Genomic DNA, 25,243 nt, shown 5'->3' with positions numbered 1-25,243 from the left:
TAATATTACCACATTTTGTGTATAACCTCTTTTTAAGTTTTGTGGTTACTATACATGGTTGTGCTGAGTATATGTCGGCCAATTTCCACTGGAAATTAGTGATGGGATTTCCGGCTCTTTTTAGAGATCCGGCTCTTTCGGTTTGGCTCACTAAAAAGAGCCGGCTCTTTCGGCTCCGAACCGGCTCTTCAGGTTGTTTTGTTGCTTTAATTAATTTATTATTAACAATAATATAAAATTATGCACAAAAGTAATTACTAACGTAAAAAAAAGGGGTTTTATTTGTATATGTTTATATATAAATATATGCGGTGGCCCCTAGAGACAAAACACGTACAAACTCCAAAACACATTTCTAGCATGAACGGAACTTCCAAAGCAGAGCTACTAGATCACTTAAATTACACAATTGAAAGCATATGTGTATTGTTTGTGTATTTATACACAGGCACTCATATATATTCAAATAATTTTAAAAAAAAGTTCATTTACCTGTTACTACCACACACCAAATCCGGTCGTTGGTACTTGCTGGCTTGTGTAGCCACTAGGTAACAAAAGCTCAACACTACACCCAGCATCCTGGAACACTTCTGTTGTCTTTTGTATGTGTTTTGAGTTTTTATGTGCTTCTGAGTTTTTTGTACGTGTTTTGGAGTTTTTACGTGTTTTGGAGTTTGTACGTGTTTTTACGTGTTTTGGAGTTTGTACGTGCTTCAGAGTTCGTACGTGATTTGAAGTTTGTATGTGCTTTGTCTGTAGGGGCCACTGTAAATATACTTTTATTTTTTCACTCCACATAAAATGTAATAAATAAATCATATAATACAAAAATCAACTATTCACATTTCAACTTTTAACTATTTAAATTTTCAGCTTTTTCCTTTTACAAATTTAAAGTGAAAACAACACAAAACACTGCAAACCACAACACAATTAAATATAAATTATAATATGAAAACAAAAAGAAGATGCATATTCTCTGTCATATGGACCTGCATGAATAAACTTTATGAATCCTTTATCATCTGCAACCGAAAATAGTTGTGGATGATTACTATACCTTTCTAATGTGACGTTGTTGTCCCTGGCTCTCTTTCTCTCTCTCTCCCTCTGGCTCTGTTCCTGTGCTACTGAGTGTAACTACCGCCCCTCCCCCCTCTGCCCAGCATAAAGCACAAGGCTCAGGTGCGAAGTGAAGCGGAAAAAAAGTGCGAGAGAGAGAGAGAGAGAGGGTGAGAGAAAGAAAAAAAAGGACGGGGGGCCCCCCACACCCTCTAGCAGATTATTACATGAAGGAACCTTTTAAAAAAACAAAAAACAAGCGCATCCATGCTCACAGGTGTACACACGGGTGATCACACCCACAAACTACACCCTTTTTGGCTCAAAGCACACTGTGTTCTGTTGATCTTATGTGCTGCACAATAATGTTTAACATTTAGTATTTACTGTCATATTCCCATATATCATTGTGATGTTGTTTATTCTATTACTCTTGTTCTCTTCTGCTTGCTTTCTTTTTTCTTTCTCAGCAGGTGATCCAGGTGATTGATATATGCTTTTTTTTTTCTCTGCCCGTTCTGTTGGTTTTTGTCTTTTGCCCTTCTCCCCCGTCCCTCTTCTCAGCTGTTTCTCTTTCCCTCTTTCTTTCTCCCCTTCTTTCCCCCAGTCAAGTCTGTCCCGTATTCAGTAAGTAAAAATAAAATAAACAATAAAAGGTGAATCAAATGGACCATTACGGCAAGGCTGGGATGGTCAGTTTGGTAAAGTAAATCCGTTGGGCATCTTTCTTTGCCTTTAGACAACAATTCTGATGGCAAAAGAGCCAAACGGGACAGGCCAAAAAAAAAAAAAAAAAAAAAAAAAAAAAAAAAAGTGCGAGAGAGAGAGAGAGAGAGAGAGGGTGAGAGAAAGAAAAAAAAAAAAAACCCACGTGACGGCTCGCGATAAGGAGCCGGCTCGCATCGTGCGAATGACCCATCACTACTGGAAATGCCTTTTGTTAAACTGTCAGCAAGGAATTTGCATTTGCAATGTTAAATTTTTATATAACTTTAATGCACATAAAAAACAGCTGCTTGTTTAAGTGAAAATTTATTGATGAGGTTTTTTTGCACTAATAAAGTTGTGGATTTGGAAAGTATTTTGTCTAGTGTCAATTATATCGTCAGTTATATCGTTATCGCAAATTTTCAAATGTATATCGTGATAAATATTTTTGGTCATATCGCCCTGCTCTAGTTCATATGTTGATTAATGGTTTTCTTTCGTTTTTGATCTACTGCAGAATATTTTTATAAAATCCCAGGCCAGGAAAATCGCCTTCATGTTTTTCTGTGTTTTATCCTCATTTACTTTGACACAAAGGCATCTGATGTGATGCTCACACCTTTGATAAAGTCAAGTGTCAGCTTTCATGATCTGAATTATGATATTTCTGACTATCTGAGGCAAAATTTCCCCAATTCAAATCAAATTGAATCGAAAATAATCGACGCGGGACCTTGTGAATCGGAATCAAATCGATTCTAGGAATCAGTGACGATACCCAGCCCTACTGTTTTACCTCTATGGCCTCAAATTGTGGTCATAAATTTTTTGTACCAGGATTTGTTTGTGCAAAAAGAATCTCTGTGTACGTAAAAAAGATTTGTGTGTGGACATAGCCAAAAAATCTCTGCACTCAAGTTTCAACTTACAAGTACGAATTTTGACCCTATTTTTCTTCCTTTCAGCTGATTGGTCAATGTCATGTCAATCACAAATGGAACTATCCAATCAGAGAACAGATTGGCTGTCGGAGGGAAGCTTTTTCGAACTGCAGGTCCTTGAAGGGTAATACAGTTGAAGCTGGAGGATCTTTATATAAATATCCCATAATACTCATAAGGTCCTTTAACTTTTGGTAGCTGTTGAAAGCATACAGTTGTGGTATACCAGTCTTCAGAAACACCATTATTACTTTAGTATTACTTTAACACAAAATCAGGGTTGACCCGGGACCACTGCTATGAGTCACACTATGCAGCATAAAGGCAGTTTCACATCGGACGCAATATGCGCTGTGCTCACCGCTAACTAAGAGCGAAGGATCCAGAATTTGTTGCGCTGGCTGCTGAGCTCTGCTTCTATATTGTTTTTTAGCGACTGCTTTAGGTGTACTAAATGCGCCTGATCCTTGTCGTTTCAAAACATGTACCTCTCTGACTTTATCTCCTCTACGAGAGTTTATGTTGTATTATGTTCAAATGTTTAATAAAGACAATGCAGCTCTGCAGAAGGAAGAGCTGCAAACAGGGTCTGCAGCTGCATGAAAAACCCATGGTTCTGTCCATGTCACACGCCAGGCATGGAGAGCAGAAGCAGCTATTTTGTTTCAATAAAATTGCTGAGATGACAGTAGGTTGACCAGACTCCATGTTTCTACACAAATATAATTTTACTGGGCCTCATGCACGTGACCGTGGTCTACAGGCACGTGTCCACCGTGTAACATTAAAAAGCTATATGGATTTAAAACAAACATGAACTCATCAGAATAATTTAGAAGATAAACTGCCCAGAATCACTGCAATGGAATATGAAACATGCTAACAAGGTTAATGCGTGTTCGTATTCTGATCTTCAATCCCCCTTCACCACCTCCACCACTGCATACTTGAGCATTTCAATAAGACTTCAGGCTTTTAAAGTTAGTACAAATGTAATATAGGTCAAATTAAGCTACCATGAATAAACAACCAAACCAGTGTCATCCCTCAGTAAGCCTCCAGGCCACAGAGCTTCTTCTTCTTTCTTCTTAACCTTTATTTAACCAGGAATGTCCCGTTGAGATCAAAGACCTCTTTTTCAAGGGAGTCCTGGCCAAGAGGCAGCACATTTCAAGACAAATACATACGAACAAACAAAGTTAAAATTACACAAAACAATTACACATTATTGAGGCAGCCTGTAGGCCTTTGAGTTTAGTTTTAAAAACATTTAAAGACAACAATTCAGTTAGTTTCCAGTCTTTCTGTAACATGTTCCATGAAAAAGGTGCAGAGTGGACAAAGGCTTTCTTACCCAGCTCTGTGCGGACAAGGGGAACAGACAACAGCAGCTGATCATTTGAGCGCAAGGAGTAAGAACCACTATTTGTCCTTGTGACCAAAGTACAAATATAAGGAGGCAGCAATCCAAGCATAGCTTTGTAAATAAAAGTGTACCAATGCCCCTGTCTTCTAATGGCCAAAGAAGGCCATTTTACTCTTAAGTACAAATCACAGTGATGGGTCAGGTATTTACAATTGGTAATAAACCTCAAGGAAGCATGATACATCGTGTCCAACATTAGAAGACATGAAGAAGAAGCGTTCATATACAGAATGTCACCATAATCTAACACAGATAAAAAGGTTGCAGTGACAAGACGTTTTTTTACTGCAAAAGAAAAGCACTGTTTATTACGGAAGAAAAAACGAAGTTTAAGTCTCAGTTTCTTTACTAGTCTCTCTATATGTGGTTTAAAGGTGAAGGAGTCATCAATCCAGACACCAAGGTATTTATATTCATGAACTATCTCTATGACATTTCCTTCAAGGGTGGACACCACTGGAATAGGCTCCGGGACCTTCTTTGACTTGGAAAACAACATTAGCTTAGTCTTGTCAGCATTGAGAACTAATTTTAGCTGAATAAGTGAATGCTGGAAAGCAACAAAGGCTTTCTGTAAAGTTTCAATGGCCTGAGCAAGAGATGATCCATAACAGTAAATAACTGTGTCGTCAGCATAAAAATGCAAATTTGTGTCTGAGACATTTTGACCCAAGTCATTGATATATAAAAGGAACAGAAGGGGACCCAAAACTGAGCCCTGTGGCACCCCCTTGTGGACAGCAACAAATTTAGAACAAAGACCTTCAAGTTTAATGCACTGGGTTCTATTTTTCAGATAATTTGAGAACCACGCTAATGCATGTTCTGACAATCCAAGGCTGAGCAGTCTGTTTTTTAGGACTGCATGATCAACAGTGTCAAAAGCTTTTGAGAGGTCAATAAAGAGTGACGCACAGTACAATTTCTTATCAAGTGCCACAATAATATCAATCTAATCAATATTAGCTAACCACACACCATGTATGAAAAATATTGCAGTTAAAAACTCATAAAAAGCTAAAATATATCTCTGAAACGTCTCTGCATCTATTGAGAGCAGCAATATTAAAGTTTTGAGAGGACTTACCTGGTTTCCATCATGTAATCAGTCTCTGCAGAAATTAAAATTGCTTTGCTCCATCCAACATGGCTCCTCGTGCTGAGTGTCTGTGGGGGAGGGGATAAACTGATAGGTAACGTGGGGACCGCAAAATTCAGGAAGTGTGTAACCTTTGCAAACAAGATTCTTTCCTCCTGCTGAGGCACACACTTTATGGGGGGATGGGCATGGTCATCATGGGGACCAGAAAAGTCTGGAAATGTCAGCTTACTCTCATCTGCACACATTTGTTTCATGTAGGCTTGCTTTTGTTACACTGTTGATTGTTTTTGTGTATTTTTCATATTTCTTGTTGATCAAAAATATATTATTAAAAAAAATCCAAATAAGGAAAATGGATCACTTATTTATAAAACAGCAGTTTAAGCACAGGCATATGTACTTCTTCAGCAATCACCGGGCTTTTTAGATACTAATCTAAATAGTGACAGATTTCAGTCTGGGTTTAAACCACATCATAGTACTAAAACGGCTCTGCTGAGAGTTGTTAATGACCTTTTAATTGCAGATTTATGGAGCCCTGAGTTCTTGGTTTTACTGAATTTGTCTTCAGCCTTTGATGTGGTGGACCACAGCATTCTGCTAACAAGACTAGAATATTTAGTAGGCATTAAAAGAAGCGCCCCTGAATGGTTTAAATTGTACCTTTTGGATAGGTCCTTTTGTCATGGTCCTGGGTCCAAATGCGAGACTCAGACCCTAAATTTAAACTCAGAACGTCAGCTTTATTGCTGGAGAAAACAAACTGGGAACTGAACAAAGAATACTGGTGACAGAGAACAGAGACACACAGGAATAATCTGATGATACGGACACGGAGCAAGGGCAAACACAGGGCTAATATACACAGGTAGGAAGTAGGAAGTAATCAGGGAATGGAAGACAGGAGGGAGACACAGCTGGGAGAGATCAGGGCTAACGAGACAGAGGGAGCGAAGCTAGACACACTAACATAAGACACAGACCTTCACAACAAAACAGGAAACAAGAAACCACACTTTACTAAGACACGGATTAGACAGAGAGACGGACTTGACACTGAACAAAACCTACTAATATAATGATAAACACAGTATCACAAAGTAAACAGCATATAAATCCTAATCCCGAGAAATACCAAAAACATAAGAACTAATCCCTTAAAAAGAATAACCGAAACATAGCTTATAATAATAATCAATAAAGCACCAGAGAAAGAAGACAGTCCATCATTCAAAAATAAACCAAAACATGAGAACTCAAAATGCTGGGTCGAACCAACCCAGAACCATGACAGTACGTGTTTCCTGTTTTACTTTGAAGGTCCCTGTCTGATGTCAGTGCGTTCTGTTTACGTTTCCCCTGCCTCATCAGCTGTGATGTCTCCCAGGTGTGTTCCCCATCCCCTGATTCCTGGTGTGTGTATTTATACTGTGTGTTACCTCGTCCTCGTTGCTGATTCGTCTGCGTTTTTCCCCTCCGTCGTTCAGAGTGGTTTTCGCCACATCTCCCTGCATCTTCTTTTGTGTCTCTAGGTTTCAGGTTTGTTTTCTATGCTTAGTTTTCCCAGTTTACTCGGTTCTGTTTTTCGCCACTCTCACCTTTTGTTGTATGAGCACGCTCCACCAATAAAGCTTCCTCACGTCAGGTGTGCCACATCTTGGGTCCTTAATATTTTCATACGGCTCACCTCGCGAACCGTGACACCTTTTCTGTTACGATGAGGAGCTACTCTTCTTCTGTTACCCCTTTTCGTTGTGGTGTGCCCCAGTAATCTGTTCTGTACAATTTTCTCATTGTACATGCTACCCTTGGTCTCTATATTTGAGAAATATAACGTTTCTTTTCATTTTTATGCTGGTGATATTGAAATCTATTTTTGTCTGACTGACAATACTTCACTACACTGCTTTCTTGATTGTATGAGGGAGGTCAAAGGCTGGTTATCGAGTAACTCCCTAACTAAAAAGATAACGGAAATTATTGTCTTTGTTAGCCACATGCCGCGGGGACAATTAGCTGATATATTTGGGCCCTTTGCTACCTCCCTCTCTGATACAGTATGTAACATAGGTGTTCTTTTGGACAGTTTCTTTAAACTTGTTAAACAAGTGTCCTCTGTAGTACAGTCTAGCTTTTACCAACTACGACAAATCTCTAAGGCTAAGCATTGCATACTGCAAATGGATCTTGAAAAACGTATCCATGCCTTTGTTACTTAAAGATTAGACTACCGCAACTCCCTTTACCTGGGCCTCCAATCTGCCCTTCTTCCTAAACTACAACTTGTCCAAAATGCAGCGGCACGCCTTTTAACTGGTACTAGAAATGGCTGACTTTAATGGCTGCCCATTAAATATTGGATTGATTTTAAGATTTTATTGCTTATATTCAAAATCATAAATAATATTGCGCCTTGCTATTTAACTGAACTTCTCAGCCTGTATACTTCTAGGAGAGCACTTCAATCATCGAGTCAAATGCTCTTGGCGCAACCTTATGTCCTGGCTAAAAAAACAGAGGTGATCGTGCCTTTGACATTGCTGCACCTAATATCTGGAACAGTCTTCCAGCTGATATTCGTGTGTCGGAATCTATTCAGTCTTTTAAAACACGGTTGAAAACGTATTTATTTGATCTTGCATTTTCGGTTAGTGATTTATCGGATGTACACTTTGTACTTTTATTGCATCTGTATCTAATTTCAACCTATTGTCTTACTAGTTTTTTTTACACTAGGAGTGAAATATTTATTTTAACATAGTATTCCCAGGTTAATTACTGCTTTGTTTTTTTTCGGGAAGTGTATATATACTCTGCTTTCATACCCGATTAATTTTATTTCATATTTTACTATTTAGAAGCACTATGGTGTACCTCTGGTCTTTAATTGTGCTATATAAATAAAGTATTGATTGATTGATATAAAAAAAATTTTAAATGAAATACCCCACAGTCCACTTTTGAATGCAAGCTTGAGTTTCTCCCCCCTTACTTTTAAAGATATTACCTCTTTAACTTTATCTTTATAGTATTAACAAGCTAAAGACAGTAAACATATAAAGGAAAATTACTTCTAAGTAGGGCTGGGCGATATGGCCGAAAATCCATATTGCGGTATAATTCGAAGCATGAGCGGTAACCATATATATAGATATATTCTTTTCTTCTGTATAATGTATTTTTCACACTATAAAGCACACTTAAAATCCTTTAATTTTCTCAAAAATCAACAGTGTGCCTTATGTATGAATTCTGGTTGTGCTTACTGACCTCGAAACGATTTTATTTGGTACATAGTGCTCAAAAATCTGTCAAATTTTTTTTAATAACACTTATGTCTTGAAGAGGGTGATTTGGCGATGAAGTGACCCGATTTCTGACCCTCTACGCCCCTCCTGTGACTCACAGCATGACCGCAAAGTTTGTGGAAAAGGCAATACAAATGTATAGGGGATTTTGAAAGTACATTTTGGGGGGCCTAATCGCGTAGGAGTGGCGTATCAGAATGCAAACACTTAAGTCTTGAAGAGGGTGATTTGGCGATGAAGTGACCGGATTTCTGACCCTCTACGCCCCTCCTGTGACTCACAGCATGACCGCAAAGTTAGGAGAAAAGGCAATGCAATTGCATAGGGAAGTTTGAAAGTACATTTTGGGGGGCCTAATCGCGTAGGAGTGGCGTATCAGAATGCAAACACTTATGTATTGAAGAGTGTGATTTGGCGATGAAGTGACCCGATTTCTGACCCTCTACGCCCCTCCTGTGACTCACAGCATGACCGCAAAGTTTGTGGAAAAGGCAATACAAATGTATAGGGGATTTTGAAAGTACATTTTGGGGGGCCTAATCGCGTAGGAGTGGCGTATCAGAATGCAAACACTTATGTCTTGAAGAGGGTGATTTGGCGATGAAGTGACCCGATTTCTGACCCTCTACGCCCCTCCTGTGACTCACAGCATGACCGCAAAGTTAGGAGAAAAGGCAATGCAATTGCATAGGGAAGTTTGAAAGTACATTTTGGGGGGCCTATTCGCGTAGGAGTGACATATCAGAATGCTCAACCCTTCAAAACTGCACCCAGATCATTAAGAAATGCTTTTGATGTAAATGCATTCATAAAATATAAAGTTATACTTAGTTTAAAAGTTTACACTTTGTCAGGAAAATGGCCCCACCGGTCCAATTTTACACACTTGCAATACCACATTTCAACAGTAGGGCGTCAAGTCGACACACACATTTACACACGTTGTCAGGAAAAGTCACTTCCAGGGGACCAATTTTACTTTTCAAAAAAAAATCGCACTAGGCATATCAGGAGGCTGTTTTCTATCCATTGCAATGCTTGTGCCTGTGGGGACCGGCGCTCGGTCCCCACAGGCAGGCACACACACACACACGTGCCTCTCTTCTGCTGCTTCAAATAAACAGAAACGTGACCCCGAAACAAATGCTTCTGAAGAAAAAACTACAAGTTGTATAGACAAAATGCTTTCACCGTGAGTACCAGTAATGTCCAGTCTACAGAATTCTCAGTTTTCATGCTTGTGGAGTTTATAATGTGGACGTGGTGACAGTGTAAAGACAGCCTGTACTTCTGATTTTCAGACAAATTTTTGGAGCCATTTTAACATTGGACTCTATGGAAGAGTTACATGGAGGAGGCTGTGTATTGGTGGCATTTATGAAAGAACCATAACATCTACTACAATAACAATAACATTGGATGAAAGAGGGCAACGATGGCTACGTTTTGAGGGTAAAATGATGACTGTAGATCAAACGCTGTGGACACAGCAGCAGTTTAAAGAGAAGATTTTAAGATACAATTTTTCCCTGCTCCCACTCTAGCAGTTGACTTTTCTCACTCTAACCGTTAATATTCCGTCCCATATACACCCATTATAAATTCTGAAATGGGTGAAAAAAGCACGAAACGTAAACTGGAACTGAAGAAAAGGTATAAAAGATATTGAAAAGATAAATACAAGCTGAAAAGTTCAATGTCTTGACTCCATTTTAAAGTTTTTGAATGGTGTCTCTAGGTCAACATATGTGGAAGTATAGTTATAGTTAGAGTTGAAAGAGGAGTAAGTTGAATGAGAATTTGAAGATCCTCCCTTTGAATTACATGGAAATTTTTTGTTGAATAAAGTTGAATAATTAAAAAAAACATAAAAATGAGAAAAATACAAGCACACATCTCCAAAAGAAGAGAAATCTAATGGTGCTTGAATGGTTTTTCTAAGTTGAATGGTGATCAGTGTTGGTCAAGTTACTTGAAAAAAGTACTCAGTAACTAATTACTGATTACTTCCCCAAAAAAGAAATCCCGTTACTTTACTGATTACTTATTTTCAAAAGTAATTAATTACTTAGTTACTTTTTAAAAACATGATTTACAACCTGAATAGGTAATAAAGCGATAGCTCTTTCAGTCCAATTCTACTTTTTCTACATAATCCATCATACAAAATGTAATCAAATGGAAAGGTCCCTTTTTAAAACTTGTTTTATTAGTTTTAATCTTTTCACTTTATGCATCAAGCATAAATTTAATTATATGCAACATTCTCTGACTGGAAGATATTTCTTTAATATTTAAACCTATTTTCTGCACATTCCAGCACATAATTTTTTATTTTTTTTGTGTTTACACTCACTCTTTCAAATAGATGCAAGTAAAACACAGCAGAAAATAAATAAAATCAAAGACTAGCGGTCCTGTTGCTCTATTTTCACCTGTAAAGCAGGAGTGGCGTAGGCGGAGGTTTACCCTGGTGCAGGTGTGCCGCGGCGGTCAGTGGAAGAATCCGTGAGTTTCTCTGTGAGTTTCCCATTACGTCGTAGCTACTCGGTGCTTGCTTGGAAGTTTAGGGGTTTTTTTCACTGTAAAAAGAAGTTTTCTTCCCACGCACAACGGACGCTAATGTTTTTGTCACTTTTTATGGAATCAAACTCAAAGTAAGGTCAGTACTTCCACACTTTAAACGCTGCACGCTCATACTCTCTCCTGCACTCGATATATTATCCATTGTTGATCTGCACACAGCTGTTGTCACGAACGTCGCACTTGCTTACGTCACTGTCATGAGACATTCTCGCAAAAAAAAAATCACGGTTTTAGTAACACAGTAACGCAGCGTTCCTATGGGAAAGTAATGGTAATCTAATTACCGTTTTTGCAATAGTAATCCCTTACTTTGCTCGTTACTTGAAAAAGTAATCGGATTACAGTAACGCGTTACTGCCCATCTCTGATGGTGATAAAGGAAATAGCATACAAAAAAGCGGGTCTACTCTGTGACATCATTGAGGTGCAGATGACATCAAAGGAATTCCACATGACAGACCTTCAAAACCCCTTAAATAGAGGTTGTAACCTCAACTCTTTTCATTGTTGTTTTTCAGTTCGGAGCTTATAGTTGCAATTCTCACACGTCTTGACAAAAGGTATTTAAAAGTCCCTGAAGTCATTGCTGTGATATCATGCTTGGGTTATCAAAGAAATACTCTTCATCTTGGATGAAGACCATCATTAGAATGATGAAGGCTTTGAGCCTAAAAGATGATCCAACCCAACAGCCAGTGTCTACAAGCCAAGTACGGAGCAGTTTCTCCACTGGAGTGCAAAGTCCACCCAGTGTGATGAAACTATCATTGGTTGATCAATCTGCTTTAACTAGCAACAAACTTGCATCAAAAAGAAAGCGATCTGAAGTTGAGGATCGACTTGATGACAAAAGAAGCTTCTCCACAGCAAAGAAGCAACGGCGTTTCTCTAAAGAGAGACCCCGCAGTCACACTGAAATGAGCAAGACAGAAGAGGGTACCTAACATATGGATCATCGGCTCAAGTTACATAAAGCGAGGAGAATGGGCAGCACGCCACGTGTTTGGAGAAAACTTTGGACTTGATGCCAATGTTCATTGGTTTGGAAAAACAGGGATGCGCTGGGATGGCGTCCTTCTTCGTTTTGATGCAGAGTTGATGTCCAGAAAGAGTCCACCTGATATTTTGGTCATTCATGCAGGTGGGAACGACTTGGGACTCGTATCCGCCCAGGAACTTTCCTCTGCAATGACTAAAGACTTGACTGAACTGCATGCAAGGATCCCCTGTATGACAATCCTATATTCCTGCATCAACAAACGCCAAGTGCGGAGGTACAGAAATCCAAAGTACATGATGGACATGGGCGAAAAAACTGTAAACTCAATCATGAGAAAGGCAGTTCATTCCTTTGGAGGCTTCATCATTGAACATCCCTCCCTGAGATATTATGACGAAACCCTATTCGGACAGGACGGAATTCACTTCAACAAGAAGGGAAATGAAGTGTTTCTGACCAACATCCGCTGTGCCATCGAGAAGATCCTTTAGAACTTGTCTCACAGAAAATAGACTTGAGAAAACGCACGACCTCTGGCAAGCCCAACCTACCATCTGACATCAGGAGCTCTATCAAAACTGTCTTTATTTGATTACTTTAATGTAGTCAAATAAAAAGGAGTACAAATCTGAACACTTAAAGTAAACTTCATTAAAATAAAACGATAAATACAAGCTGAATAGTTCAATGTCTTGGCTTCGTTTTAAAGTTTTAATGGTGGCTCTATGTGAATGTATGTTGATATACAGGGTGGGCTATTTATATGGATACACCGTAATAAAATGGGAACGGTTGGTGATGTTAAAGTCCTGTTTGTGGCACATTAGTATATGTGAGGGGGCAAACTCCTCAAGATGGGTGGTGACCATGGTGGCCATTTAGAAGTCGGCCATCTTGGATACAACTTTTGTTTTTTTCAATAGGAAGAGGGCCATGTGACACATCAAACTATAATGTCACAAGAAAAACAATGGTGTGCTTGGTTTCAACGTAACTTTATTCATAGTGTGAATGCTTTTCAATCATTCACACTAATAATTGAACACTCTGGAACTGTTGGAATTTTTTTTTTTTTTTTTTAATAGAACCCTGTATGACTATGTCAAACATTAAATGCTGCCCTCACTGCAGACATGGGCCTCAAAGTGTTATGAACATTACCAAGACAACTTTGGCAATGTTCACTGTGGAGTGTTTGTCTCTTCTGGAGTCAAACAGCTGCATCATATCACCTGCACCCTGAGCAAACACTTCACTTCATTCTCCACAGACATGTTCCACCATCTGATCTGTGTCTCTGTGGAGGATAACGAGCCCAAACACACTCCAAAGCTTTTTGAAGTAGTAAAAAGATCAAAAAGGACCAAAGAATGTCCTTGACTGTCACTTGACCTCAACCCCATGCACAATTTAAAGGAGAGAGGGACAAGAATCTGTGACATCATAAAAAAAACTCTTCGGAGTACTAATCATGTGTGTTGGGGTGGGGGTTGTATTAACTTCTGAAGTAAAATGTTCAGAATTTTGAACCCCACTGTCCTGTTACATGTCACCTTGTAGAAATGCGGGAAATGAACCAAAACTAAAATGCAAGCAAGATGTTGCCAAAGCACACTTTCAGAAACTATAATCAGCTTTAGTTTTACAAAGTAAACCCCCAGGAAGAGAAAATATACTGCACTTAAATGGCCTGGTAAATGGCCTGTATTTATATAGCGCTTTACTAGTCCCTAAGGACCCCAAAGCGCTTTACATATCCAGTCATCCACCCATTCACACACTGGTGATGGCAAGCTACATTGTAGCCACAGCCACCCTGGGGCAGACTTGACAGAAGCGAGGCTGCCGGACACTGGCGCCACCGGGCCCTCTGACCACCACCAGTAGGCAACAGGTGAAGTGTCTTGCCCAAGGACACAACGACTGAGACTGTCCGAGCCGGGGCTCGAACCAGCAACCTTCCGATTACAAGGCGAACTCCCAACTCTTGAGCCACGATCGCCCCTTAGAGGGAAATAACTCCAGGCCTGCATCATCAAACTTCATATAAATATGTTGTCATGTCTTTCGAAGAACTGAAACAAACTTAGTCTGAACAGAAATCCTTACTAGCTTTGCGAGAGCAAAACATTACTGATCTACTGAACCCTCCATCATCACTGGCTTAAATATTTAAGCTTAAGAGAAGGCCCAGATATGTGCACGTAATAAACAATACAACAGAATGTAGGCAGGTACAACAACACATTCAATTGGAGTATTTATTTCACATTTAAAAAACAAAAAACAAACCCCCGGTAAAAAACATTTTACCAAGGGTTTGGCGACACACGGTCAATCATAGAAGTATCCAAAAGGCGTACAAAGTCTGCCTCAACTCTCTACTTTGGCCACCTTGGGTGCCTGTCCCTCCTGCTCCTTTGTGACCACCTCGCCCCTCCTCTTCCTTAGACCCTTCATCTTCCGTGTCTGCAGCTTGGACAGATCCTGTTTCTGCATGTGCACACGGCCAAACTTGGTGCCAAAGGCATCATGGGAAATGTTCTTCTTCTTCTTGGGCTGAAGTAGTGTAAAAGAGAAGACGAGTTAAAACAAAGTTTAGCATGTTTGAACACTGGCTGCACAGAGTATTTAGTATCTGTGCAGGATTTTGGCAACCATGTGGTCTTTCCTCTGGCGCCATCTTCAGGACAAACACTGAATATTTGGAATCATTCATACGAGAACAGAAAAGCAGCATCTCTGTATATTTTAAACCAGGACACCATTTCATTGGTGAAACAAGGAGCTTCAAAGATTGAATAATAAGGCTGAAAGGGGCTTTGCTCATATGGAAATGGAAATGAATAGAGTAGAAAACGAACGAGTCAACATGCCCAAAGGACAAATCCACTGAGAAGTCAAGGAAGCTAGCAAACAGTCATATCCACATAGGCTAAGGCCCGGCCACCCGATGCTCGCCCTCGAGCACCTCGCCAGGACTAGCTTCAGGGTTGGACATGCATGATTTCTGTTTCATCACAGGATTGTCAGAATGAGATGTTAAGACAGTCAGGAACATGTCCATTCATATTTACCTTCAGGGCTTTGGGCTGCTTATGAGCCAACTTGTACAAGTCATCTGAAGCCAGATGCGTTCTCCTTAGGACAAAGTCAAATGACGGTCCAATCTCTTCCAACTCGATCCGCGGCGTCCGGCAGCCAGACTTCTTCAACAGAGACCTGAAATTACACCCATCATTATCTCAGTTCTGGATGTCGGCATTCAAATTTTCTCGCTAAATTATTACAGTTTCAGCACCTGTAGCTGCGCATGTAAATTTTTCCATCGATGGCAGTGAAGTGCAAAATGTGTTCTAAACCTGCCAGACGCACTGCAGGCACAGTGGGACCCCTGAAGAAGTCTGAGACAGAAGAAATAAACAGACTAATCAATTACACATCATCATCACCTCAAATATAATAATAATATTATATACACACACATATACACACACACACATACATACACATACATATACATGTATATGTGTGTATGTGTGTATATATATATATATATATATATATATATATATATATATATATATATATATATATATATACACACACACATACACACATATGGGCAAGGGACGAAAACAGGGTGTTGTTGGAATGCTACTACGCAAGTAACCCCGGCGGAAGGGGCTACATGAATAGGATGAGGGACCTATGGATTCTTCGATACCCAACATCCACAATGACGGCGAAACAACTAGTAGCTCAGTGTTCCAACATTCGAAAGAAGGGACTGCTCTCACAGCTAGAGATTGACGAGGTACAACACAAATGCTACGGCAAGGAGGAGTCAGGACGCCAGGTCAGGGGGGAGATATCATCACCCCCACCCGAGATTGGGTACATAGCCCCAAGTGCGATAGGAGAAGGATCGTTGAGTGCCAGAGGAACTGACCTGAAAAATAGGATCATGGCCAAGCTTGAAACCTGGATCCCCCGTACCCGGTTACCAAGATTACGTGAAGTACCCTCAGAAGGTCTGCTAGATGATGTTAATGCAGCACTACGGGCAATACCTACAACCACGATTACCGACACTAACAAGCTGATCTACAATACGGCAGCGGTGATCAGTGAGATGCTTGGCTACAAGTTGAACAGCCACAAGGGGCAGTACCCTCCATGGAGAAGGAGGCTAGAGGGCAAGATCAAAGTAGCACGGAGGGAGGTTAGCCAACTAACGGAGTTGCAGAAAGGTGCGACAAATAAGGTGCCTAAGAAATACAGCAAGTTGTCCATACCTGAGGCCTTGGAAACTGCCAAGCAAAGACTCACAGCCTTGGCCAGCCGCTTGAGGAGGTACACCAGAGAGATAGAAGGCAGGAGAATAAACCAGCTGTTCTCCACAGAACCAGCAAAGGTGTACTCTCAGTGGCAAGGGAACAATAAGAGAACAGCACCACCAAGGCTGGAGACGGAGCAATACTGGAAGAGCATATGGGAGAAGGACGCAACCCATAACGGCAATGCTCAGTGGCTAGAGGATCTGAGGGCAGACCACAGCGACCTCCCTGAACAGGGTCCAGTAACCATCACAGTGGCAGATATCCAAGAAAGGGTCTCCAGTATGAAGAGTTGGACAGCACCAGGGCCCGACATGGTTCACGCCTACTGGCTGAAGAAGCTGACTGCACTCCACGAGCGTCTGGCAGCACAAATGAACCAGCTGCTAGTTAACGAAAGACACCCGGAATGGCTAACTGAAGGCCGGACGGTCCTGATCCCCAAGGACCCCAAGAAGGGACCGGTCCCCTCCAACTACCGACCAATAACCTGCCTCAGTACTACATGGAAGCTCCTGTCAGGCATCATATCGGCTAAGATGAACAGGCACATGGGTCAATACATGAGCGGGACACAGAAAGGAATTGGCAAGAATACCAGAGGTGCAAAACACCAGCTACTGGTAGACAGAACAATCAGCCGAGACTGCAAGACCAGACTGACCAACCTGTGCACTGCCTGGATTGATTACAAGAAGGCCTATGACTCAATGCCCCACAGCTGGATACTGGAATGCCTAGAATTGTACAAGATCAATGGGACCCTAAGAGCCTTCATCAGGAACTCAATGGGGATGTGGCGTACAACACTAGAGGCCAACTCCAAGCCCATAGCACAAGTTACCATCAAGTGCGGGATCTACCAAGGAGATGCTCTGTCCCCACTGCTGTTCTGCATAGGCCTGAACCCCCTCAGTGAGATCATTAACAAGACTGGCTACGGATACCGACTACGGAACGGAGCAGTTGTCAGCCACCTCCTGTACATGGATGACATCAAGCTGTATGCCAAGAGTGAACGAGACATCGATTCACTGATCCACACTACCAGGCTATACAGCAATGACATTGGAATGTCGTTCGGACTGGAGAAGTGTAGTCGGATGGTAACAAAGAGAGGGAAGGTAGTCAGAACTGAGGGGATTGAACTACCAGAAGGCAACATTGCAGACATAGAGGACAGTTACAAGTACCTGGGGATCCCGCAGGCAAATGGGAACCATGAAGAGGCCGCTAGAAAGGCTGCAACCACCAAGTACCTGCAGAGGGTCAGGCAAGTCCTGAGGAGTCAGCTGAATGGTAAGAACAAGATCCGGGCCATCAACACATACGCCCTGCCCGTGATCAGGTACCCTGCTGGGGTAATAAGCTGGCCAAAGGAGGAGATAGAAGCCACTGACATAAAGACAAGAAAGCTCCTGACCATGCATGGAGGGTTTCACCCCAAGTCCAGCACCCTGAGGCTGTACGCTAAGCGGAAGGAAGGGGGCCGGGGACTGGTGAGTGTCAGCACCACAGTCCAGGATGAGACAAGGAACATCCAAGAATACATTGGGAAGATGGCCCCAACTGACCGAGTGCTCAGTGAATACCTCAGGCAGCAGAAACCCAAGAAAGAGGAGGGAGACGAGGAACCATCATGGAAGGACAGGCCCCTGCACGGTATGTACCACCGGCAGATAGAGGAGGTGGCTGATATCCAGAAATCCTACCAGTGGCTGGACAAAGCTGGACTGAAAGACAGCACAGAGGCACTAATCATGGCAGCACAAGAACAAGCTCTGAGTACAAGATCCATAGAGGCTGGGGTCTATCACACCAGGCAAGACCCCAGGTGCAGGCTGTGTAAAGATGCCCCAGAGACTATCCAGCACATAACAGCAGGGTGCAAGATGCTAGCAGGCAAGGCATACATGGAACGCCATAACCAAGTGGCCGGCATAGTGTACAGGAACATCTGTGCCGAGTATAACCTAGAAGTCCCGAGGTCAAAATGGGAGATGCCCCCAAGGGTGGTGGAGAATGACCGAGCTAAGATCCTGTGGGACTTCCAGATACAGACGGACAAAATGGTGGTGGCTAACCAACCGGACATAGTGGTGGTAGACAAACAGAAGAAGACAGCCGTAGTGATCGATGTAGCGGTTCCCAATGACAGCAATATCAGGAAGAAGGAACACGAGAAGCTGGAGAAATACCAAGGGCTCAGAGAAGAGCTCGAGAGGATGTGGAGGGTGAAGGTAACGGTGGTCCCCGTGGTAATCGGAGCACTAGGTGCGGTGACTCCCAAGCTAGGCGAGTGGCTCCAGCAGATCCCGGGAAAAACATCGGAGATCTCTGTCCAGAAGAGCGCAATCCTGGGAACAGCTAAGATACTGCGCAGGACCCTCAAGCTCCCAGGCCTCTGGTAGAGGACCCGAGCTTGAAGGATAAACCGCCCGCAGGGGCGTGCTGGGTGTTTTTTTTTATATATATACACACATATACATATATACATATACACACACATATATATATATATATATACACACACACACATATATATATATACACACACATATATATATATACACACACACACATATATATATATATATATATATATATATATATATATATATATATATATATATATATATATATATACACACATATATATATATTTATTGAGTTTTCATAATTCATTCATCACAAAGCACATAAAAAAACAAAACAAAAAAAACACAATATCAGAATCAGACCGGTTAACACTTTTAGTGTGCTGTGTGAGTACCTATTAGCAGACTCTTCAGACGACTGTGCTCATTATCTGTATCAAAAGCGTCCCCTGCAAACACGAGCATTGGTTTGGTTCCTTCAGGACATTTACTGGCCTAGAACAGAAAGCAAAGACTTTATTTTAGGAGACTGTGATTTGTGTGGGCGGCACGGTGGTTAGCACTGTTGCCGCACAGCAAGAAGGTCCTGAGTTCAATTCCAACATCAGGCCGGGGTCTTTCTGTGTGGAGTTTGCATGTTCTCCCCGTGTTTGCGTGGGTTCCCTCTGGGTACTCCGGCTTCCTCCCACCGTCCAAAGACATGCAGCTTGTGGGGATAGGTTAATTGGATAATCTAAATAGCCACTAGGTGTGAATGTGAGTGCGAATGGTTGTCTGTCCCTGTGTGTTGGCCCTGCGACAGACTGGCGACCTGTCCAGGGCGTACCCCGCCTCTCGCCCTATGACAGCTGGGATAGGCTCCAGCGCCCCCCGCGACCCTGAAAAGGATAAGCGGAAGCGAATGGATGGATGGACTGTGATTTGTACTTTGACCAGGTTCACTCGGGTGCTTGTAGAGTGGTTATGGTAACACAAGAGATTTACAAATGATGGAAACTATTGGAGTGAAGCAGCGATAGGTGTAGTCTCAAGAACACGACAGTTTGTTCCCTTATGTTGTTTCAGAGTGTTTGAACTCAAGGCTCCTCATTGGTTTGGTGAATGTACAATTATGATAGAAAGAAAGTAGAACCTCTAAGGTTTTACGTATCAGGAAATAATATCAATGATCTGGTCCAGGCTTGGTAGGTAAACAACAATCCATGAATATTACACTGTGTCACTGTTTATGTAACAAAATGTGAAACAAATTGCAGAAGCAGTATGGAAAAACTAAGTACACCTTACGGTGCCATTCTGCTGTCGCCTGTGTTGTGGTTGTCGCAAGACGATTTTAATATTACATCATGTGTTGTGTCGGCCAGTCGTGCATCTCTAGAGTTTTGCAATAGTTTTTCAATATCCCTGCTGTAATGGTCACTATGCTCACGGCCGCACCCGCGTCTTTATGTATGTGTGATAGCTGTATGGTTTAGCTTTACACGCAGAGGTAGGTTTTGGTCTCTAGTTTACATTATGAGGAAAATAACAAGGTGATGAAATGACTGTGACCATGAGTCAAAATGACTCCCTAGCCAGACACAGTATGACTGAAACCATTACCTTAATTTCACTCAGGGAGACGTACTTCTCAATTCCAAGTTCAATCATATCAAGTACATGGAAGTCAAATAGACGACCTGCAAACAAACAAGCGAACAATTTATTTGATTGGGTCAATTCAAAATCTGAAAACCTTTTCTTTGCAGAGCATCTTCTACACTGAAATGTTTTTTACTGAAAACCTGCAGACCAGTATTCACTAGCATTATGCTGATAGTCTGCTAAACATAAAACACAACGTGTAACGTGAGACGAGACACTGACAGTCCAGTATCTTGTAAAAACCTGAAAACAGATGTTATAGCTGCTGTATATATATTAAGTGATATAACTGATAGAGAGAAAGTTTAAATTTACCAAATATGAAGTTGTTGGGCCGTTTCTTATTGTGGGAGCCGAACAGGAACAGGGAGCAGTCTGTCTTCTTGGAAAAGAACTCCTAAAATAAATGTTAGATTATTAACAAGAAAAGCAACACTGGTGAAAACTCTGAAAAGGACCATCGCCCCTCTGCACTCACCAGTGATGTTGAGTCCTCAAACGGCCGAGTGATGTTCTTTCTAAAAAGCGTACACAGACACCATCAAGACAGAAAACAGACACTGTAGGGGACTTCACTCTTAGACCAGTAGCTTTGTATGATCACCCACTGTCTGAAACAAGCCCTTTTAGCTCCCTTTATGCCAGCTTTTATCCTAATTGGTTTTCTGTTTAAAAATATTAGGTTTTAGTGGATGTCTGGAGCTGCTGTGTGCCTGAGACAACCATATGAGAGAAATTCATTCTCTCCCAGAGCCAAGAGTAGAACAGAAATGGTCTGAAATCAAGGATTTAGAGAAGTACCAACAAGAGAAACATACACCAGCTGAATAAAATATGAAAAAGGCAGGCTTGGTCTTCCGTTTTAGGCTGCTCCACAGCCACAGTAACGTGATCACACAGCCACTTCTGCTTAAACTCCCCGTTAAGGTATAGGTAGTTGCTGCAGTACTCTTTTGGACACTAGGTGTCACCACTCACCACATAACTGCCACACTGGCACTGACATAAGAAGAAGAAGAAGTAGAAGCAGACAAACTCAGAAGCAAAGACACTGGTGTTGTGTTTTACTTTTAAAGACCTTTTTTCCAACGTTTTTTTTTTTCAGGAGGTCTCATCTTTTCAAACTGCTTCAACGTTTCCCTCCATATAATCTGACAATCGCCAAGCGTCTATACTGGAATATCTTCAAAATACTGGGAAAAACCAGCATGACCGTACACGCGTCTTCAAACTGTGACTGCATCATCACATTCTGCCAGGATACGGTTCATGACAAACGACACCAACAAGGCAGCTCGCGCCTTCTGATGTGACATCAAGTTCAACACGTGGATGTAAATACAACTACCAGTGTAATTCTTTACCTCCCAGTCATCATCTGAAGCGACCAAATAGACAATTCAAAGTTTTTCCAGCTCAAATATCTAGAAAAGACCCACACTAAGCAGATGAACTGATAAACCTGTTCCATCAAATAAAACCCGAGCATTTATTATAGGAACAAAGTGGATATGTCACTTACTTTTTGTACAGCACAGCATTGGGTTTCTTCAGGGAATACTGTGAAGGAAACAAATGTACTTGCATGAATATACAGAAAAATTACACATTAAAAAAACAAAACAAACAAACCTCAAAACGCACTGTGAGATGGAAAAAATCTAAAAAATTGATCTCAGTTTGGAAAAAATGAATGCCACAGATTCATCCAGTGAAATGTTAAAAGGGTTGGCGTAATAAGCAAATGCTTCAGCCAATACCTTTTGATTAGCCTTGTCTCATGCTTTCTTGCTTTGTGGTAGATCTTTGTTCTGTCTTCACTGAGATATTTGAATGGTAATCAATAAAATCAAATCAAATCAAATTAGACCGTCGGCGTGAACAGCTGCTTTAAGAACAGATGAGTAAAATATTTTTAACACACCAAATATTCACATGGATTTTACACGTCCAGTAGGCTTGGGCGATATGCAAAAGTTTATACCCGACAATCGTCAGTCCAATAATCAATGATGGGCAATATATTTGCACATGTGCAGATTTTTTGATGGGCAAAGCAATGTAATCATGCACGGACTGATTTGCACGTTTACAACACAGAAGAACTCCAACTAATTTCCCCCCCAAGAAATTAGGGCTGTCAGCGTTAATGCGGTCATCACTATTAACACGATTAAAATTTTTAACGCGCTCAACCCATCTGGAGCGCAGAATGAACAAACCTTGGACAAACTGCCCGAAATGCATTGACAGATTCATTTCAGGGATTTTGACTCAGACTGTGCTCCAGATGGGTTAATTTTTCCTGTTGACTGCTTCTATTAGATCCACCATTTAACTTACTCAAATAAATAAATAAATTGTAAAAACGATCAACGATGGGCTTAGCCTTATGTCGAGAGTCAATATATTCGGCCAGTCACCCAACCCTAACGTCCAGCCTCAAGCTGATAGGCGTCAATCTGTGTTCTTGATTGTCTTTAGATCGTGGCACAATATCTTACTTCTTGAGATTTTTTTAGCCTGCTTCACTTTTTCAGATAGACTCTAAAAGTCTTGTTCTGGCTGTGATCAGGCCTGGGTGTGGTTATCTGAAATTAAACTCAGCTTTCCAAAGAACTTGGTTAATCATAGTTAATTTAATAGTATTTTCACACCTGTGCTATTTAGGCTATTTCGATCAAACTCTTGTTCATTTCCCCCCTCAGTGCAGTTTGTTTTTTGCAGATTTGGACTTGTTATTGTTCCAAGCGAACTCCAGAGTGGTTCGTTTACAGTGTGAACATGATCCGACCTCGATCTGAACCAACTACCAGGTGTATGTTACAAGTCTGAGCTAAAAAAAATATAAAAAAATAAATTAAAAAAACCTCCTGTAGAGGAACTATAGATGTGCAAAGGTCTGTACGGGCTAGCCCCTAGCAGTATTGTGTTCTCCAATAGTCTAGAACATAGCACCTTCTTCCTGCTGCCACAGACACATCTGGCCAATAAGCCGACTGAACAGTCTCATGTGGTTTGTAGTAAGGCATTTGGTGCAAAAACAAACCAGATCATTAGGAATAGATCCAAGTGTAAGAACTCATCATTTACAGGTGTGAAAACACCCCAAAGTTTAAGAATTGTGGGTGGGGCTTTTTCCACATAGAGCCAGGTAGGGTTGGACAGCTTTTGTCTAATACTAAAATCTGTTTGATGATCTGAAACATGTCAGTGTGACAAATATGCCAAACTCCATCCTTACACAGCTCCTCTGTGACTTACTATGTCCTTCAGGGCCTGCGTGATGGTCTGACTTGTGTTCCCTCCTTTCATAATCATGGCACTCTTCACATCTTCAGTCAATTTGGGTGCTCTGCTCTCCAAGAAGCGTTTTGAGCGCTTTGTCTTCGGTTTTCTGAGGAAGAAAACACAAGGGAATATAAGAAAGATGACAAACTGCACACAAGGCAAACTATCAGAAAATCAAACCGGTATTTCTGATTGGTTGATGACCTAAAAATGTACGTCAATTAGCCAATACAGATATTGTTTCTGTTCATCTTGTTTCCGATCTTCCTCTTTCTTTCAGAGACACGGGGAAATCATCTTCATAAAATAACTTCACTGTCTGAATGTCTTCTAGCTTGACAACAAACTATCTTAAAACTTAGAGCATTGTTTCAGAGAGCAGCCCTGATGTGAATCAATACATCTGCCAATACATTAATAGATGCCTAAGAATAATGCTATGTTTAGAATAGAGACTTTATGTGCACAGCGCTGAAGAAATATTAACCAAACTTGTATGCAATGCCAGTATGTACCAAAACATAATGCACTGAAAGTAAGATGGTAACCTTAAAAAGTTTAGTTTCAGCAGAGAGACTGGATACAAAAACAAGACATTTAAATGAGTTTGTTATTAATTATATTAATATGATTGCCTTAAACATAAAATACTCAAATCGAGTGTAACTCAGACCGTTAGACCCTGAATTTTAGGCATAACACCACTAATCTCACAGCACATTAAAGACGAACATGAGGCTGAGAGATAGGGAAATCGATTTGATTATGCGCTTATGTAGAAATATGGGGTGTCTCCAAATCCTTTGTGGCATCTGAAGATCGGACAATGAGATGCCACAGAGGCATGGCACAGGGAGATGCCACAGAGGCATGGCACAGGGAGATGCCACAGAGGCATGCCGATTCCACGACGGAGCTAGTTGCAGTTAGCCGACAGCTAAAGGTTAGAAGCTTTGCCATAAACAGCACATTCATAAAACGATACATAGCAACACTTCCCAGGCCCCCCAAAGCGAGAGTCCACACTTACATTACAGAATCCAACTGCGTCATTGTATATGTATTTTTATTCCTAATCGCTAACGACCACACTAATTAAGAAACACGTGAAAACGACAAGAGCGACGATTTTCTTCTTCGATCATATTTAACAAAAGAAACCCAACTCAAAATACTGCCATCAAGTGGTCATCTGCTGATGGCCTTTTAAACTCTGAAGGCAGATCCCATCCCCATATCTGATCAGACTGTACAAGAAGTTCAGATTGTCATTTCTCACTCCAAAAACAAAAAATCTCCTGGAATAGAGTGCCTCTTGACTAAATTTTCAAATTCAAATTTTATTTGTCACGTACACAGTCATACACAGTACGATATGTAGTGAAATGCTTGGACAACTGCTCGTGACCTAAAGAAAACAAAAAAGGAAAAGGCTATGAATAAGATAGGAAATA

At 41.1% G+C, this 25,243-nt stretch overlaps 1 protein-coding gene and 1 pseudogene across 1 annotated transcript; one reads left to right on the top strand and one right to left on the bottom strand.

Moving 5' to 3' along the window:
* Nucleotides 1-11,979: 11,979 nt before the first annotated feature.
* Nucleotides 11,980-13,340, top strand: LOC146558634 (uncharacterized; annotated as a pseudogene).
* A 1,043-nt stretch (nucleotides 13,341-14,383) lies between these two features.
* Nucleotides 14,384-24,979, bottom strand: rpf2 (ribosome production factor 2 homolog). Its single transcript, XM_085247426.1, has 10 exons — nucleotides 24,820-24,979; nucleotides 23,763-23,895; nucleotides 22,021-22,058; nucleotides 20,977-21,016; nucleotides 20,814-20,895; nucleotides 20,457-20,533; nucleotides 19,250-19,349; nucleotides 15,438-15,540; nucleotides 15,214-15,358; nucleotides 14,384-14,695 (listed from the first exon to the last, which is right to left on the bottom strand). The coding sequence occupies exons 1-10, from the start codon at nucleotides 24,840-24,842 to the stop codon at nucleotides 14,510-14,512; spliced, it is 927 nt and encodes a 308-aa protein (XP_085103552.1). The 5' UTR covers nucleotides 24,843-24,979; the 3' UTR covers nucleotides 14,384-14,509.
* Between the last annotated feature and the right edge of the window lie 264 nt (nucleotides 24,980-25,243).

The sequence above is a fragment of the Mchenga conophoros genome, linkage group LG15, assembly GCF_057382185.1.
Source record: "Mchenga conophoros isolate Kocher_MC1m ecotype Shallow Benthic linkage group LG15, M_conophoros_male_GT1.1, whole genome shotgun sequence".
Lineage (NCBI taxonomy): Eukaryota > Metazoa > Chordata > Actinopteri > Cichliformes > Cichlidae > Mchenga > Mchenga conophoros.
The sequence above is the reverse complement of the archived record's forward strand: the minus strand, read 5'-3'. Positions and strand labels throughout refer to the sequence as shown.